This window comes from Sinohyriopsis cumingii, chromosome 1, assembly GCF_028554795.1.
Source record: "Sinohyriopsis cumingii isolate HCF-2022 chromosome 1, ASM2855479v2, whole genome shotgun sequence".
Lineage (NCBI taxonomy): Eukaryota > Metazoa > Mollusca > Bivalvia > Unionida > Unionidae > Sinohyriopsis > Sinohyriopsis cumingii.
Genome location: NC_142961.1, coordinates 23,574,720 through 23,595,262, shown reverse-complemented (window position 1 = coordinate 23,595,262; position 20,543 = coordinate 23,574,720). Strand labels below are relative to the sequence as shown.

The window sequence follows — 20,543 nt, the reverse complement described above, 5'->3', positions numbered from 1 at the left end:
GACCAGTAGCCAAAAAAGCACATAACTCTTCAGAAAACAGTGACAGTACAATGATTTGTCAATATGCACTTCTGATGATGACCATAACACATGCATGAACTACTAAGAATACCATAAATACAGCACATTTATTTTACCCAACATCTTTTATTTGGGGGGGGAGGGAATATTCGGGTGGGGATGAATGAATTACTGGCCTTAAAAAAACTAAATATCCAATCATTTCTCATCTTAAACCGTAGTCCAATGTCTGGCTATACTTGTTCATATTCAAGATTAAGCACAAGATCCAGTGTGAAAATTCAGTGCCAGTAATTATATACAACAACTCTGATATATGAATTAATGCTGAAGCCAGAATTTAGCAAAACAGTAACCCATAATTATGTTTTGGCTTGGCATATTAAAGTTTTAGCAGTTGGTGATAAACACCACTCCAAGTCAATTAAACACTGATCACGATAACGTAACAAAGAAGTAACATATACTATGGTTTAAGATGAGAAATAGAAACAAAGAACCATGTTTATTTTCCAAAGACAATTAAATAAATCACATTTTACCTGGTCAATGTAATTATGCTGAGCATACCGAAGCTTAAATTATTGCAGATTACCTTAAAAAGATAGTTTATGATGCAGTGACCAATGTACAAGTCACAAAGAAAATAAAAAAATAAGATAAATAAAACTGAAAGTCAGGTTTATTTTCAAAGAAAAAAATAATTTCCCAGTATCATACAACAACCTATATGTAATTGTAAGCATAACTGACAAACTGTAGCAAACAAAATGTGCCTCTGAAGGGAACATTAACACATTAACCCCTGGAGGTTTTTTGTCATTTTGCCCATAAAATCGAGTAGGAAACACATTTTGAAAGCTATTTCTGAATAGATCCGAAAACACCAAATCCCAGGTGATCTTTCAATAACATACTGACTAGTTGTGTTAGAAACATTGTTTTTCATTGGCTATTTGGCTTGCGCATGAGCAGAAGGGTAAAAGTTGAAGTTCTTCTATTTTTTTGTGCTAAACGGAGCCATTATTTTTGTATTGAGATCACTCTTTATTCCAAATGCCCATCTTATCCTACTTTTTGCAAAGGTTCATCTGTCTGTTTGCAGTTCATACCAGTTTGCCTCAGATCTGAGACCAAAAAGTCTAAAATCCGGACACAACATCAGAATCCAACCACGAGCGAATTTTGGGTAGAAAAAAATTGGGTCCAAAAAATGAGTTTTTTTAATCTGTATTTTTTTGTGCAACTTGATATTCCAGATTATTTGGTATCATTGTAGAGCTACATCTGTCTACCTTTCTATAATACCACCCACTTTAGTGTATCATGCATGACCATGAAGCTACAGAGCTCAGCAGTAGGCTACTATCTCCTGACATGTTAACTCATCGCTAGGGGTTAATGTGTTAAGACTATTTGAATTCTGAATATTTTCTTTCAATTCAACAGAGAATGACATAAATAAATGAAGAAAAAACATTGGATCAAAAGTTGTTGAATTTTGAACATTTACAGGTATGGTAATATTTGTTCTGCTGCAATGCAGGGCTTCACACAGCTTTAATGGTAATGAGAGATAGCAGAACAAGTTACCAGTCATATATAGTCATGTATTTCCAGTTGATGCACTAAGAAAAAGCTTCAAAGTTTCATGAAATGAAATGAGTTGAATAACATAGCAATCATAGAGCAAAACTATCATGGATTATAAGTATCAACATGGGTTGTATAGGGCAATTGTACAGACAAGCTAACCATCACAGCCTATGCAGAAACACATGGTAACAATCAAAGAAAGCCTTCGGAAGAGAGTTCAATAATCTTCTGTTAGGGAGTGGAGAAGAATAAAAGATGAGGATGCACAGCAACTTCTCTCTAGTGTCAAGAACGAAAAGGAATTGAGAAGATTGATGCAACAATCTGAACACCATCAAAAAATAAAACTTAAAAATGGTATACTTATTTACAGTATGTTTTCAGATGGCAAAAATTAATTAATTGTATTGTCATTCAAAAACAAATTAAATTCCTTAATTTGGTGTCCAAAAATCAACAGATGATAAATTTGCCCCCCCCCCCCCAATAATGAGGTTACCATTAGCTCACATGAAGCTGTGCTGCCATGAAATAAAACAAGTATTTTTTTCTAACACTATGGGAAATTTTGATTAAATTTTGATTAAGACAAATGTTTAAAACTAGTTTGGTACACACTTTAGTCTTACAATGTAAGTCATCAACCCTTATATTTATGTTTTGGGGGTTGAGGTCTTACTGCCAAAATAATGGTGCTGTGTAGCATGTTCCAACATCGATTAACATTGGAACAATAAGAGAAAATTTTCAGGAACATCTCATACACTAGGCAGTCCATATAGACGTATTTCTACTTATAGTTCACTGGAATGTGATGGAAGCCTGGAATACCAAAATGGGTTAAAAGGATGATAAAAATCTTGAACAAAACAAAGCTATCTAAACACTTTCTTTAATACTATTATATTTTTATTCATTTCATTAAAGAAACAAACTTCAACTTAATCCAATTTCGGCATTCCTGGCTTCCATCACATTCCAGCCAACTACAAGTAAAAATGCCTTAAAACTGATTGGCGTACAATATTTGATCCAATGAAGAAGAGTAATGTTACATAATGTTTATCTGTATCCAAAGTGACGCATTATTCAAACTCAAAGTTGTTTGCTCCAACTGCAGATTCATTCCTGACCAAATTGTTATGTGCCTGATGACTCACCTATAGGAATTTTAATGCGACATTTTTGATATTTATGGCACATCCTCGGCAGAACACTGAGGCTAGTGACATACCTCTATTTTAGGTTCAGTGTTTCTGCATCATGATTCATCATACCACAGACTACAGAACTTATTTCCCCCTCATATTTCCAGTAAATTTAAATCTTCAGTAACAAATACCATAGATTTTTGCATACCTTCATTCAAGTAGTTTGGCACAGATAATGAGAAAGCATTAACTAAAGCTAATGAACGTTCTTTTCCTGGATCATCTAGTGTGCTTTGCATCAACACTACATGGCAAATGTTGCTACCACTGAACCAACTCACAAAACTACAACAACAAAAAAATATATTTGGTGACAAAGGGCTTGTCATGCCAATGAACTACTGTATTTCAGAGGATTTTGATTGAAATATGTAAACTTACAAACAATGACAAGTTTATAAATTACTTTACCAAAACATTTTTTGCCCAAAGCAGAAGGAATGTAATAAAATGTTATGGAAAAATAACAGTGCTTAATAACTAATGTTGATCATGTGACTTATAATGGTCATGTGATATGAAGGAAACTGGAGTAAATGGGTGGTAATTCAAGCTCCTAGTCCCTGTTTAGTGTCGGTACCACTGTGGTATTTCAATCGCCTCCTTCACCTTCCAATTCCATATACAGTCCTCTAATGTCGAAAAAGGTGAAGGAAGCAAATGAAGGGGCTTGAATTGTCACATATCTACATCAGTATCCTCGTATCAAATGACGTGATCAACATTAGTCACCGATGATGGCAGTGTGATGACATTGCCAAAACTTCAGAATACTTTAATGAAACAAATGTTCTAAGTATGGGAAATTACTAATCATCATGAATTATACAGAGCAAGGAAGCAACCTTTTCAGCTGCATCCTTTGTCAACTTGGAAGTGAAGTCCTGTTAGACATATGATGCAGAAAGAAGTTACTTGAAATTTGCCCGATGGAAGAATTATCTCCATTTCAGTCTTTGATGCTACCATATAAACATCATAAATAACAGAATTCAATTGAAAACATCCTCCATGGGCTTGAGGCACAACAAATTATACACTATGCCAAAATAAAATTGCTGAAAGAATACATCAGATAAGCTACATTCACTTACAACAAGATCCAACACAAAATTTCAGCCCTAATGAAGAAATAAAAGCCAACATTGTCCCCAGCAAAATTAAAGGAAGTACCGACCAACACAGGATGCACCTCAGTATTACTCAATTGGGTTGATTATGTGAAGAAAACAGAACTGTTGGTTAATGACAAAGACACATATCAGAAACTAAGGAGCACCCAACAACATCAAAATAAAATAACAGATTAACCAATGGAAGACTGACCAAATTATATCTGACACATTGTACCACCATCTCTACCCCACTGCTGAAAACATCCCGAAGCTATATGGGTTACCCAAATTTCACAAGAAGGATGCTCCATACCATCCCATAGCATCTAGTTTGGGCAGTGTACTGTCTGCTTTGGCCAAATATCTAGTTTCTGCCACAGGGCCTTTAGTGGCCATGATGAAACACCGTATCATCAGCACCATATGATCAGGGACCTATAGTTACCTCTATGTAGAAAACTGATCTCTTATGATGTATCAGCATTTTTCAGCAGGATTCCACTTCCAGTGGATAAAGTTAAAGTGTCATACTGAACAGCACATATTTTATCTATAATAGGCAGTTTTACCAACAGAAACAGGAGTGCCAATGGGGTCCCCAATCTCACCAATAGTTGACAAACTGTGCATGGAGTTGTTTTGAGAAAAAAGCCTCAGAATCGGCCAAGAACCCACCATCTACGTGGTTCAGATATGTGAGCGATACCTTCACTGAACTATGAGTACCATGTTCAGGAGTTCTCTGATAATCCCAACTCCAATGCCCACATATTCAGTTCACTTCAGAACAAGACAAAAATGACAAACTATCATTCTTTGACACATGTATACAAGTAAATGATGATGGATCAACTACAATGACCAGTACCTCAACTTTTTTCCAGTCACCATCATGAAATCAGGCACGAGATCTATAATGCACCAAGCTACCCCCGCCCCTTAGTCACAGATGAGACAGATTAAATGAAAGAAGTAGAGTATGTGAAAGCTGCAATATCGGTAAATGGCCAACTGACTCTCCAGAGTGGATTTTCAAACTTCCAAAAAGGAGGAAAACAACACCAATCAAAACTGGTAGTGGCCCAAATAGAAGCTAATAACCAACATTGGTATGCCATATATCCTGTTATCTATATTTGATTTAATTGTTGTTTGTTAGTTTAAATTTTTTTAAAAATTTTATTACATGATACTGTAATGTAATTTTATTTACTGGATTTGATATTTTCCAGAAATTCAGTTCAGTTTTTCAAAACCCTCATATTAGTACTTTGTATGTAAAAGTTGACCTAGCTCCTGACCTTATTTCATAATTGGAAGTAAACAACTTCAAAAATTTTTTTTTATTCATTCTTAGTATGGAATTTATAGTGAAATTGTGGCTGTACTGGGAGTATGTGACTTTAGACATGTAAATAGCCTCTGCATTGTTATCTCAAAATTCTGGTTTTACCTGAATTGTTCAGTAACCAGATTTAATAGTGATGGTTTGAGATAATTTCAGTTGGGCTTTTAAAACACTCAGACATCAAGGTGTTTTTCTCTGTTGTGACCAGTTGGAGATAAATTTTAATTTTTCTTCAAATTATTTGGATTCTAAGAGATTAATTCTTTTCCATGAGAATATTTAATACATTAACTCCTGGTGATGAGTTTACATGGCAGGAGGTAGTACTACATAGCCAACTGCCGAGCTCTGTAGCGTCAAAGTCAGGTATGATATACTAAAGTGGGTGGTATTATAGAAATGTAGACAGATGTAGCTCTACAATGATACCAAATAATCTGGAATTTCTAGTTGCACTACAAAATAGAGAGGGAAAAGCCTCATTTTTTTGGACCCCATTTGTTTCTATCCAAAATTTGCCCGTGGTCGGAATCCGATTTTGTCTGGATTTTGGACCTTTTGATCTCAGATCTAAGGCAGACCAGTATGAACTGCAAACAGACAGATGAACTTTTGCAAAAAGTAGGATATGATAAGCATTTGGAATAAAGAGTGGTCTCGATATGAAAATAATGGGTCCGGTAAGCTAAAACAAAAGAAAAAAGAACTCCAACTTTTACCCTTCTGCTCATGCGCGGGCCAAATAGCCAATGAAAAATGATGTTTCTAACATAACTAGGCATTATGTTATTGGAAGATCACATAATGTTGATGTTTTAGGATTTATTCAGAAACAGCTTTCAAAATGTGTTTCCTGCTCGATTTTCAGACGAAAACAACAAAAAACCTCCAGCCAATGATGTATGCTGCAATCTGTAGTGTTAAAGTCTACAGTTCCTTGTGAAAACAAGAATTATCACTCCGGTTATGGAAATCAAAATTAATTTCTTATAAGAACTGTCTTTGATTAAGAATCTCATATGAGCACATGTATTTTCCAGAAAAATAATAGAATTAATCATTTTGAATTAAAATAATTTGAAATAGCTCCAAAGAGCACAACATGCAACTTCTTCAAGTTTAACAGCCCAGCTTCTACCGAGAATAATTCTCCAAAACAGGCTATATTCTAATCTAAATGTAAACAAGGGGTCACGTGATAATTCTCTCGAAGCTTATAGAAACTATGTACTTGTTAAAGGACACATACACTCTGTGTGACCCTGACGAAAACCAATCATTTTACTATTAGAAAAAAAAAAAAAAAAACTGCTTACATCTTAAGCACCAAGTCCAATCATGACCTCAACAACAACCAATCATTTTAAAATAAACATAGAACTTGTGTACGTGATTGCCACAAATTTTGAAACAAGGTCAGGATTTAGATCAACACCTGGTGTTTATAAACTAACAGTCAAGGTCAAATTATTTTCTGAAAAAAGAATCATCTCTAGTGAACAAATTTACATTACAATATCATGTAATGAAAAATATTTGTTTTTAAACTGACAAACAATTAAATTGAAATAAATATATATTAAATCAGATATAATTAAATCAAATATACATAACAGTTGGGACTCAAATTCAGATTCAGTAGAACATTTTATTACTAGGACTAAGTTTTAATTCTTGGATTATTCTCTGATTATTTTTGGATTTGATTCTTAAAACCATAACTTGTTTTTCTAGGGAAATAAATTATTTGTTACATTTTACAGCTTATTGTCTTCACTTTTTTATTGTTGCTATTTATGACAGCCTAAACTCGTAACAATCTGCAATACATCAGAAGTCTTAGCTAGAGCATTCAAACATGGGATCAATGTATATCACAAGCATTACAACTTTGTAAGACAACAGCTAACACCAGAAGTACAAAACAGGAACTTTGACAAAATGTGGTGTGGTTTATTATATCAAATATAATGATTGTGAGAATGACAACATCTGGGAAACAGGCAGAATGTTAGAAACAAGGATTAAGGAACATATTAGTTGAGAGCTGTCATACATGAACATTGTAGCAATACAGGACATTTAATCATTCCCAATCAGACCAAGGTCATCACATCAGAGAACACTGGAAAAGGAAGATGAAGGAGACAAATGAAATATGACAGCAGTGGCCAGCACTAAACAGAGGCAAATGGCCTGAATTGCCAACCATCTACACCAGTCTCCTTGTACATGTATCAAGTGACCATGATAAGTCATGTGATCAACATTAGTCCTTGATGAAGGCAGTGAGATATTGCTGAAAAGTTAAAATTCTTAAGATATTTAAGCTCCAAGTATAGGAAATTACTAATGATCAAAAATGAGACTTTGTTTATGAATTTCCCTAAATGACAATACATGCAAAACACAATCAGAGAAATATTTTTGACTCTGACATGGTAACATTTTGCTGGCAAATGAAGAAAAATCATGGGTAGCAAAAGTGAGACCTAAAAGACCAAAATGAAAAAGATAGATTGACTTTTAAATATTTTATCATTTACAAGTACAATTCAGAAATTCTATTTATTGTATGTACAGAAGTTTGACTTGTTGTTCAAAAGTAGCATATACATACATAGATACTTAGATACATACATGAATGCATTCATGCATGCATACATACATATATACATACATACATACAGACATACTTACATAAGTATATATGATTGCAACCTCTTTAACAAATATTTTGTACCAGTACAGTTGTTCAAAAGTATATATATATAAATCATCAACATTGAATCTTTTGTTTTTCTTGAAAGAATAGTTATAATTACATGAGAAAAAATCTACTACTCATAATATGGTACCTCTTGACACTTTAAAAGCAATGGTTAATAATAATAATAATAATAATGAGGACTTTGTATAGCGCCTAATCTTCAGAAGCTCTAAGTGCTTTACAACTTTAGACAACACCTATAAGATAAGAAACATAATAATATTATTACAAAAACAAACAACATGAAATTAGAAAAACATTTAAAAAAAATAAAATAAAAAACACGCTGAGAATATTTCAGGTAGGAAACATTATTAGGTCTTTAAGTTTGTTCTTGCTGTCGAAATAAGTGAGTTTTGAGAGCACTCTTGAATGGGATCACTGTGTCTTTGTGTCTAAGTTCAGTAGGCAATTCATTCCACATTGCTGGGCCCTGTTATGCAAAAGAACGCTGTCCATATGACTTTGTTTTCATAGTGGGAATAATGAGTATACGATTGTCAGAAGAGGAGCATAAGTATCTTGCTGGTGTGTACACACTGGTGAGGTAAGAAAGGTATGTTGGACTACAGTCCGACAGTGAAACGTAGCACAGAGAACAAATTTTGTGTTTGATTCTGGATCAAATGGATAGCCAGTGTAGGGTACAGAGCAGCGGGGAGGTGTGCTCTGATCGTGGTACTCTAAGTATGATCCGAGCAGCTGTGTTTTGAACTTTTTGAAGTTTCTGGAGTAGATACTGAGATGAACCAGACAGAATTGAGTTACAATAGTCCAGTCTTGAAAGTACTAATGAACACACAAGTGTTTTAATGGCATCAACTGAAAGATATTTGTGAATTGAGCTGATGCGCCTCAGCTCAAGATATGCAGCCTTGCATATGTTCATGACATGTTGGTGCAATGTGAGAGTACTGTCCAGAGTAACACCTAGGTTTCATACTGATTGTGTGAATTTAATGTTTTGGCATTGCTGATATTTATTGTTTTAGGTAAAGGATGTGAATGAGAAGGTCTTTGTGTTGTGATCAGAATGGCCTCAGATTTATCATCATTCATCTGCAGCTTGTTACATGTCATCCATGATTTCACATCAGAAATGCACCTCTCTACACCTTGGATGGTAGCATCAACTTCAGTTGGGTGGTTAGATTTGTATATTTGGGTGTCATCAGCGTACAATTGATGAGACACTGGATGATGATCTATGACACTTGAGAGTGAATGAGTGTACAGAATGAAGAGAAAAAAGGACTTGATGAACATGCATAAACACGTAATAAAACTGAAATGTCAATGTGTAATAAAATGAATGTTGATAAAAATAAAGACTATAATTATAATTTAACATGCCGAAAAATACAAAAAGTAACAAAAAGTGAAATCAGTTAAGACAGATTCTACCGCCGGTTTAAGCCAGATTTCAACTGACAAGTAGACCTATCATCACATGATCAGTAAAACAATGAAAATACATATCATTTTCATCTGTTAATAATATTTAACAAAATAACCTGATTTTTAAACACACCAATAAAATGATATAAATATACTTCTAATATTCTTAATGTTGTATTTTAGCATATTTGAGTAAAAAGATGCACATCACAATATTTGTGTTGTGCTCCCAATTTGAGCAACCTAGGAGGTACAAAAGCCATCAATCAGTGAAAGAAGTGGAAACACTGGCTTATGTAATCCGACATTATTATGCTCCAGTATTTACATGTCTGCCAATTTCAACAGCTGATATAACTGCACTGAGCAGTTAGAAAACTGTACAATAGCTGTAGTAGCTGACGGGTTAAAGAGACAATGTTTTAATGATTATGAATAAGGACTCAAGTTATCTACTTACTGAATTTAGGCATTTTGTATTTGATATACATCATTCACTAGCCCCTGGGGAAAATGACCCCCCTATATTAAGAACTCGTTATTTCTGTGAATTTCAGGTTTCCAATAAATGATACAACAAACATCCCGACCCAACATAACTGACCAGATATCAAACACAGGGTTAGTCCTACAATGTAAGACACATTACCAGATATTTTTGTTCTGGGGGTGATGGGTCTTATTACCTAACTAATGGCACTGTGTAGCATGTTTTGATGTCAACTAGCAGTGTAACAAATGTCATATTTTCAAAAATATCACACACAACTGCCAATCAATAATGATGCTTTTCTACAAAGTAAAGTTATAATGTTTTTGTCAGACTTTACTTACCCAGATGTCTTTTCTCAAATAAATTCAAATTCTAACAAAAGAAAAGGACCTGTTTTCAAGTTTCATTGGCCTACATTTCAGTTGGCTGGGAAGTGATGAAAGCCAGGAATGCTTAAATCTGGTTAAGTTGAAATATTATTCTTAAACAAAACAAACAAAAATACATTATGCCTATTAAAACTATAAGCAACATTTCGTTTTGTTCAAGAAAAATATCTCCCACATGAATCCACTTAAACATACGTCGGCATACCTCGACTACCTTCGCATTGCAACAAATTCAAATGTATGTCACTGGAACATGAAAATGCGTCATATTTTCATTCCGCCAGAATAAAGACAGCACAGTAAGTATATTAATTACACATAAATTAGTGGAAGAGCATTGATAAAGGCTGCCAAGTGTGTGAGATATTTTTGAAAGTTTGACTATTCATTCCGATGTCAACCGACATCAGAACACACTATACAAGGACGTTATTTGGGTAGTAAGACATAGCGCTAAAACACAAACATGTGCTATGTCTTACATTGTAGGACTAACACAGGGTGATAATAATAATAATTAATAATAATGATAATAATGAAGACTTTATTTAGAGATTTAGAGAAGGTAACTCAATTAGTTACAGAACTAATCTACCTTGAGGCCTTCTATCTGTTATGTAATAATAATAATAATAATAATAATAATAATAATATTAATAATGAGGACTTTGTATAGCGCCTAATCTGTAGATGCTGTAAGGGCTTTACAACATTAAGCACCTATAACATAAAATATATATATATATATATATATATATATATATATATATATATATATATATATATATATATATATATATAAAATGATATGATTACAAAAAACAAATACGATGAAATTAGAAAACAAAAAAACATGCTGAAAATATTTAAGGTAAGAAACATTATTAGGTTTTTAAGTTTGTGCTTGCTGTCGGAATAAATGAGTTTTAAGAGCACTCTTGAATGGGATCACTGTGTCTTTGTGTCTAAGTTCAGTGGGCAATTCATTCCACATTGCTGGGCCCTGGTATGCAAAAGAAAGTTGTCCATACACACTGGTGAGGTAAGATAGGTATGTTGGACTGGAATCCGTCAGTGAAATGTAGCACAGAGAACAAATTTTCTGTTTGATTCTGGATCAAATTGAAAGCCAGTGTAGGGTACAGAGCAGCGGGGAGGTGTGCTCTGATTGTGGTACTCTAAGTATGATCCAAGCAGCTGTGTTTTGAACTTTTGAAGTTTCTGGAGTAGATATTGAGATGAACCACACTGAGATTAAGAAAATGATGCAAAATTACAGAAAAGCAGGAGGTACTTTTTGTACTAGAACTGTTCAATTTTCTAAAGATTTCATCCATTTAAGACACTAATTATGAAAAGAAGAAATGCTAGGAGTCTGCCTTATGTCACTAGGAATGTTGTTCCATACCAGTGGACCAGTATACTGAAAACTTGTTTTTAAACAATTCCTTCTTTGGCCTTGGTATAATGTAAGTTTTACTTCATATGGAATTTCAATTTGTTGTACTATCAGCTTCTCTTTGGTGAAAGATATTGCTTAGATATTTAGGAATGGCTTTTCTGGATACTTTATACATCAAATTGGCCTTTCTAAGAAATATTCTTTCATGTATTGTTAAAACCTTTATATTATTCATTGCATCCTGAAAGTCGTCTATACATTGATCTAGAATTAAATGACAATCCCTCTTTTGGAGTCTTAAAAGTGTTGCCATGCTTGAATTAGAGGTATTACCCCAAATTACATTACATTAGTCCGGATATGACTGAATATAACTTTTATAAAAGATGACCTTATACTGAAGAGGAATGTACGTTTTGATTTTCCCCAGTAGCCAAAGATAAGAATTTCTGAAAGGTCTACGTATCTGAGTCCCATTTAATCCGATCAAGTATCGAATCGAGAAATTTTCAGATTATGTCCGTTTCCATTCGAAATCCCTCCACCACATATTAATTTATCTCAATGCTTGAACATGATCAAGTCTACTGTAAAAGAGTCAGAGGGGAGTATAGATACCTTCAGCAATCACTTTGCGGACCCTCAGCTTCAGATTGTCTAATTCCACAATCTGTCCAACAAAATCGTTTTCATCTCGGCCTGAACTACTTCCGCTTATGTAGCCAAAGGCTGACTTTAGAAAATCACTCATATTGCTGATTAACTTTCTTTAAATTTACATCTCTCGATTCTCTGTCACATAAAACAAGAACCTGGCGGATCACAGATAATGGTGACGTCACATCTTTGCAATTTTGCGTTAAGTCGTAATTTCAGCTAAATTCATTTCTGATATAAAATCTTGGAAATTAAACAGTTACTGTTATACGTTATAGCAAAATTATAATAAATCTGATTGATGATGGTATGTAAATTGGCAGTCAATTTATTGACGTAAAAACTTCAGGCTTACCTAAGTTCAAAACAAACGCAAATCGAAAGTGAAGACGACTTTGAGTTATCAAAAAAATTACGGTTACAACAACAACAACAAAACAAAAACGACATTATTATTGTTATTATTATTATTATTATTATTATTATTATTATTATTATTATTATTATTTTATTATTATTATTATTGCATTTTAAATTTTTTACATCTCACATTTTTATCCCACTACATGAAATCCATGGAAGAGATTCAATATTTTTTGGTGAATTTTACAACATGAATTATTCACAACCAATAGTTCAAGAGGCAAAACTAGACACATAAACAGTTGTACATGTGTAATTCCCACCTCCACCATTGTGTACATCTGAAAATGCCTAGCTACTTACCTTGATAGTGTAACCAACAGGCAGATAGACAGAAAGCTGGAAAGACAAAGAGTGTGAAAATATTGCTGAGATTTACAAAAGCAATGGGACATTAACAAAACAAATTAACTGATATGGGAAGAACGGTGTAGTTAACAGAAAAATTGAAAATACATAGAAATATCTTTTGTTTTATTTTCAATCATGTCCTCTCATACTGCACACATCTAATCCTACTCTAGAACATATTCATTATCCATCTATACTTACTTGTAAAGATGAGCCCAACTGCAAATTGCACTGACTCAGATCTGCTGTCAAATAATGTGCTGGCAGATCTGGGTCTGTGCAGTTCATTAGAAGTAATCAGTAGAACAAACAACATAGACCTTGATCTGTTGGTGCATTATGCTTCAGCAGATCAGGATCTTTCTTGTCTGCAGCTTGACTTGACTTATAAGTGAGTATATTCATACAGTACTTCTATTCAAGTGGTGGCCACATGAACTTATAAATTTTCCTGAAAATAACTGGTAAAATAGTCATGGCTTTAGATATACTCTTAATTAAACTTAATTAATCTTTTCAATATTAAATAAATAGTTTTCCAATTTGAAATATTTACCAACCCCCAGTGATGAAACATGGGACCTTCACAAGTTTTCTAAGTTACAAATTAATGTCAAGAAGTGACTATTAAACACACAGTATTCATAGTACCCTTTACTATGAATACTGTGTGTTTAATAGTCACTTCTTGACATTAATTTGTAACTTAGAAAACTTGTGAAGGTCCCATGTTTCATCACTGGGGGTTGGTAAATATTTCAAATTGGAAAACTATTTATTTAATATTGAAAAGATACATTTTCTTTTTGGATTTTATCTTAATCTTTGTCTCTTGACCCATGAGTGATTAATAACAAGGACGATTTTCTTTTTGTTGTTTTTGTGTTGAAAAGATTTTATTAACATACACATAGATGATATGTACATGTAATAAATATTTATAAGCAAAATGTTTCAAACATAAAACAAAAATTATTATAGTTCTAGACAATTATTTTTCACCACTGTAAGATGAAAGAAACAACACTAAGGGGGGGAGAGTTTTCAAATTGTATTAGGTGATCAGGTATAAAATGACATTATATATTTCAAACACATTATACACTATCGTGTATATCATGCTAAAATCATGACACATATTTCTTGGTTGGTAGCATATTAGCGGTTCCCATTGTTCCCAAATCTACATAAAAGTTTCTTACATTTCAAATTTTATTGCAATATATTTTTCCAGTTATAACGGTCTTTAAGAACAATATTCAGCGCATCTAATCTTATGCATATCCACTTTCATTTTACATATATAGATGTATTTGGTTAGAAAAAAAACAGAAATAGAAAGGTTGTCCATACATTCCATTTGTATGTGTATCTCCCAGTTTTTGCACTTGGCATAATATCTATGTTCACTTTATTTCGAATCCATTAGAAAACATCATTCCACAACCTATTTATTATGTTACATTCCCAAAATAAATGCAGTATTATTTCTAGGAAATTGTTATAAAATTATAATTAACTATTAATTTATTGGTATCACACAATCTTATTTTATAAAAAATATGAATTAAAAAATTCAAAATTCTATGAATAACACACAATTTAAACCATTTTAATTTTGAATTCTTCTTAATGTAAAACATAAGCATATATTTTAGACAACATATTCATATTCAAACTGAAAATGTATTTCCATTTCTTTTCATCATTTTGTTTAACATTTGTTTCTAAAGATGACTTGAAAAAATATTTAAACAATAGGAAATGTAATTTTTAAATGGAAAGGAATAAATGGTAAGGTAATAACTTTACACATTGAATTGTACTTTGAAAGGCAAGAAATTCCTGCTGAGACCATATTTAGCTTTAAAACAATCAAAATCAATAATAGTTTACTGATCTGTAAGCATATCACTACATTATGTTCAAACCATTTCTAATAGAAAAGTAGTACCTTATTCACCCTTACAAGTGAATTCACCAATAGATGAACAAATGATTAAGCTTTGAAAACTGCTATGTTACCAACTTTTCCCAACATTTTTAACAATTTTTATTCTTTTTCATTTTATTTTCAAATTTCATCTTTACCATTTGATCTAAATTCATTGAAAACTTTTGGCACCATGATGTAAATTTAGTCACCCATTGTAATATTAACCAGTGATGAAATGTTTCTGCAATGTAGTTCTTACTTTCCATCCAAAAACTGCTCTTGTTTTGGTAATATTCTGAAATCTTCCAAATTTTGTTTACTTCAATAAAGGATATCAGAGACTCAAAAGAGACATCAAGAATTGAAGCAGTATCATCTGCAAGCTGTGACAGTAAATATTCTGTTTCCTTTAACTTCATACCTTTTATATTTGCATTATTCAATAATAGTACAGACAACATTTCTGCATATAATAAGAAGAGATATGGAGATATTGGTTCACCCTGTCAACAACCTCTGAAAACTTAGAATTTTTTTATATGAAGCCATTTTGTGAAACTGCTGATGAGATATTACAATAAAATATTTTAGCCCAGTGCATAGTAATTGATAGTTGGTCAACAATTAAAGAGAGTTCAAACATTATGAATAAATTTATATGAAATAGAATCAAATACTTTTCCAAAATTATTTAATAACAATACAACTTAAATTTTTTAACTCTTCTGTAATGTGCTTAATACACAATCCTTGTATTTTCTCCAGTATGTCTTCCTTTTACAAAACCAATTGGATCTTCAGATATTATTTCATTCAATAATGACTTAATTCTTTTGGCACTACATCCTAATGCTAGTTTGTATACAACAAAATTTGGTTGCCAGTTCTTCAGATACTGCTTGGGTATGCAAGTTATAATGCCGTGTCTTAAAACAGTTATGAATGATCTAGTTTTATATGCTTTATTGATTGTTCTAACTACAAATTCCGCAACGTAAATACAAAAGTCTTTAGAGATTTTATCTTCCATGAAATGTGCATCTTGTAAGCTATATATATGACAGTCAATTTATTCCAAGATACTCAAAACTATTTTTTAAAATCTCCATGTCCCCAACAGTTTGATATAAATGTTTTTTATGTTTAAGCCATCCATTTTGTATATATTAGTTTAAATTCCTCATGTTTGAAATGTGCCATGTTTTGTGATCAACAGAGAAAGTGGTCTTAAACACCACATATAGATAAGAACAAATCAGTGATTCCATGCATGTCAAAAATTTCCACTCTAAACTCTCTCAAGACTAGAACAGACAAGTAAAATATAAAGAAGAAAAGCTTGGAAAAAGAGAATACATTTATAAAAAAGCCAATATAAAATAGAACAAACACCTAAGCATTTGTTCAGATGTAGGCCACATTTAAAGTCATTTGTTTAAATAAAAACGGGTTTAAATATACTCAATATTTTGTATTGATTAGTGAAGGCTTTAAAATGTCAAGATAAAATGAAAAAAATCTTATTGCTAAAATGTCAAATTCCCATATTAATTGTATCATATTTGCACATGAATTTAAGAACAGAACAAAACATCATAATGGGGGAAACAAGCACTGTAAAACCTGTCTTGGAAGACCACTGCTATTTCAGACCACCTGTCTTGAGAGACTATATTCTCAATGCACAAATTTATTGATTATGTTGTATTGTGACCTGTTATAAGAGACCACCTGTCTTGAGAGACCATACATTTTGGGCAAAAAAGGTGGTTTAATATAAATATCAAAAGGTCAAAGTCAGTTTAATTTATTTACAACCTAAAATAAGGAAAACTACAAATTTGCCATGGTTAACAGAAGCCATGGCAACAATTCAAAATTAACTGAAAGACAACTGCAAAAAAAATTAAATTAAAAATTAAAAACTACAGTTTATGCAAACAAAAACAAAGAGCATCTAAAATCATAAGCAAACAAATCAAAAGGCATTTCATTTCAATAAAATGCAGAAAAGCACTTTGGTAATTAATGGTACTCACCCCCATGTTTTGAAGCAATAGCATGTGCATACAAATTATTTTACTGTCAGTAGGTTGTAGCATAGATTATAAATATGACACTTCACGCCATATTTCTTGATAAAAGGAAAATGACAAGGAAAATAACAATTAGTATTATAAGATTTGAAATAGTATTAATTAAATTTTAAGTTTCAATGATTATTAAGTTCAACAGTGAAAATGTTAGAAGATTTTATAATTGTCCGTTTCATTGTTTACTCTGACGGCTTTAGGTTTAAATTTTCAAACACCTTGCAAGATATTCCGAATGGATAGCCTGGTTTTCTTTCTGTTTTATCAAATATATCTGAGTGTGACTTTTATTTTGTGAATCATTGGAGATCAACCAATCACTTAATTCCATCTCATCTCGCCGTGGACAAAGCTGACCGGTGTATATCAGTCTTTCAGAAATGAAGTCATATTACCTTTTACAGCTCACCACAGTCTTGATTAATATAGGAGTTTTGCTAGCAACAATACCGAGACCAAGGGGTGTATCAATTTCGAGTATGTTAAATTTTACGCAATTGTTAAGGCATATGTCAACGTGGTCTTGTAGGGCGCAGTTACTCTTCTGGATAACTAATGATATCTTAGCCAATAAAAAATACTTTTCACATACAAAATTTAACAAGGTAGAATGCTAAAAATTAAGTGTATTGGGTATTCTGACTTCCGGTTTAATTTTTGTTTAGCGAATTTTCAATGTTTTCATGTGTGACGTTTTTCAAAGCCACTTAAAATACTTGTTCCAAAGTTCTGATCATTGGTAAATTCCCCCCCACCCACCCCCGAAAGAAAGCTAACCAAACACTCTCTTTAATAGTAGTATATTGTTATTTGTTTCGTTATAGAAACAATCTTCATCCTAATCCGATTTCAGCATTCCTGGCTTCCATTGCTGAATGGATTCCACAAGGAAGTTTAAACTGTTTTTTGCCTGAGATAGATTCAGACTGCTGACTACCAGGCTGGTACTGTATGGGTATAACATTTGAATTTCAGCAAGATTAATAATAAAGTCACTAATTCATATCATAAACTTTAGTATACTAATTGGCAATTTTCCAGAAACACTGAAATGTGCAAAGGTTACACCTATTTTTAAGAAAGGAGAAAAGGAGGATCGGGGGAATTACAGACCAATATCAATTCTAGCTGTATTGTCAAAATTATTTGAAAAGCATATAGCCATTCAGGTCTATAAATTTTTTGAAACATACTCTCAATTCCATAAAGCACAATCAGGATTTAGAAAGTACCACTTGTGCCAAACAGAACTTAACAAAATTATTTGATCTTTGTCTGAAGGAAATGGATAATGGGCATATGACTGGGATTGTTTTCCTTGACTTCAAGAAAACCTTTGATCTTGTTGATCATGAAGTTCTGCTGCAAAAGTTGAACTGTTACAGGTTCAACGATCCTTTTTTAAACTGGTTTAGATACACCTAAACCAAAGGTCTCAACAAATAAGCATTGGCTATATTAGCTCTCAAACTCGCACAATTCATTCAGGGGTCCCTCAAGGTTCAGTTTTGGGCCATATCCTCTTCCTTATCTGTATCAATTATCTACCATTAAATAATGAATCCACAAATACAGATTTGTTTGCAGATGATGCAACCTTGTATACATCTAGTTCTGATACTGAAGCTATCCAAATGAGATTAAACTCAGACCCTATTAGAATCCAAAACTGGGCACAACAAAATAGGATGGTAATTAATGAAGGTAAAACAAAATGTATGATTTTGGGGACATCACAAACACTACACAAGTCAGGGAACCCAGAACTATCTCTTGCAATAAATAATCCATTAGAAAATGTCAAACATGAAAAGCTTGTAGATGTGACCATAAATAATAATTTATTATGGAATGACCATATTGATAAGCTTTGTAAAACAGTCATCCAAAATTCCGATACTCAGCAGAATCAAGAAATATTTACCTATGGAAACTCAAAATCTATATTGCAAGTCATATATTCTTCCAACAATGGATTATTGTTCAAATGTATGGGGAAAATGTGCTAAATCTGAGCTTGACAGGATTTATAAACTTCAGAAACGAGCAACAAACGTAATTTTAGATGCATCTAATGATCATCCATCAAAAGCATTATTTACAGAACTCGTATGGTTCACAGTTTATGACAGGATAGATTTTCACAAGGCAGTTCTTTTATATAAATGTCTACATGGAACTGCACCAGAGTATCTTCACATCTTATTCAGGATTTTTTCAACACAATACCAGTTGAGATCAATATCACATGGAAACCTTCTAGTACCAAAGCCAAGAACAGCAATTTAAAAAGAGCTTCCAATACTCTGGTACAGTTCTGTGGAACAAGCTTCCACTACGTGTAAAATCTGCTGAAAATATTAGAGTATTTAAGAAGAGATATCATGAGCATGTATGTGCTTCTAATAGATAATGGCATTTAGTATTTTAATACTAAACATGTTAAAATAAACAGTAGTTATTGCTGTCTTCATATAATGTGCATTGTTATACTCTCCTTAAGAGGGCCTCAATGGAGAACAGTCCTTGACTAATGAGTCACCCTCTATAAATAAATTATTATTATTATTATTATTATTCTACACATGAAGCATAAATGCACACATTATGCAATCATATTTATGACTTTAATTTGCAGACATCTTCTTTGTCATCATTATCATCAGTACACTAGAACTGTATATTGAAAACTCTTTGCAACTATGACATTCATATAAATTCTCATATTATTAGCAGATGGAACAAATTACTCTTTAAATGTGCCACCTAATTTCATTCATAACAATGCAGGGCACAGTTAATTGTGTAGATGTTATCTGTATACTTGTACAATGATATATATGTTCTTTTATGTTTACAATGTATTTACTTTATATTTTAATTTAGATGTATGGACTATGTAGTCTGAAATAAAGAATACTATCTTATCTTACAAAGTCATCAGTGTTGATTTCTTTTTGCAGTGTCATCATTTTACAATCCAGAGAAGCCTTTTCGATGCCTTGATGGTTTGGCATCAATGCCATTTGAATATGTTAATGATGATTACTGTGATTGTTCAGATGGATCAGATGAACCAGGTAATAACATGGACAACAATGTTTTTAAAACAGGTTGAATGAACTGATTTTCTTCACTGTGAATCCATGTTGATGTTTGTGTTTTTTTTTAAATGTCATGCATCTTCTTGTGCAACATTTAAAATGCAAACAAGACGATTGTCTCAGTGCCTCAATATTATTGTGGTCATATGTTTATGCATTTTGCATGTGTGTGTAATTTCATGGAACACTTTTGATGCCATTTGAGTTTGACTTGAAATTTTGTACTGCAAATATAA

The 20,543-nt window shown here is 32.6% G+C and overlaps 2 protein-coding genes across 5 annotated transcripts in view; one reads left to right on the top strand and one right to left on the bottom strand.

The window, feature by feature from the left end:
- Positions 1 to 12,575, bottom strand: part of LOC149806553 (cyclin-G-associated kinase-like) — a 111,495-nt gene extending 98,920 nt beyond the window's left edge. The window contains exon 1 of the mRNA XM_089954408.1: positions 12,362 to 12,575. Within this exon, the coding sequence (XP_089810534.1) occupies positions 12,362 to 12,494 (133 nt within the window). The 5' untranslated portion in view covers positions 12,495 to 12,575. The remainder of the gene's footprint in view (positions 1 to 12,361) is intronic.
- A 4,904-nt stretch (positions 12,576 to 17,479) lies between these two features.
- LOC149806552 (glucosidase 2 subunit beta-like) overlaps positions 17,480 to 20,543 on the top strand; it is a 71,686-nt gene continuing 68,622 nt past the window's right edge. For 2 of the 4 annotated variants that reach the window (XM_089954398.1, XM_089954379.1), the window contains exons 1-2: positions 17,482 to 17,680; positions 20,167 to 20,283. In XM_089954398.1, the coding sequence (XP_089810524.1) occupies positions 17,584 to 17,680; positions 20,167 to 20,283 (214 nt within the window). In that variant the 5' untranslated portion in view covers positions 17,482 to 17,583. Of the gene's footprint in view, positions 17,681 to 20,166; positions 20,284 to 20,543 lie in introns of all 4 variants that reach the window. The other 2 variants (XM_089954384.1, XM_089954390.1) reach the window with 2 other exon arrangements.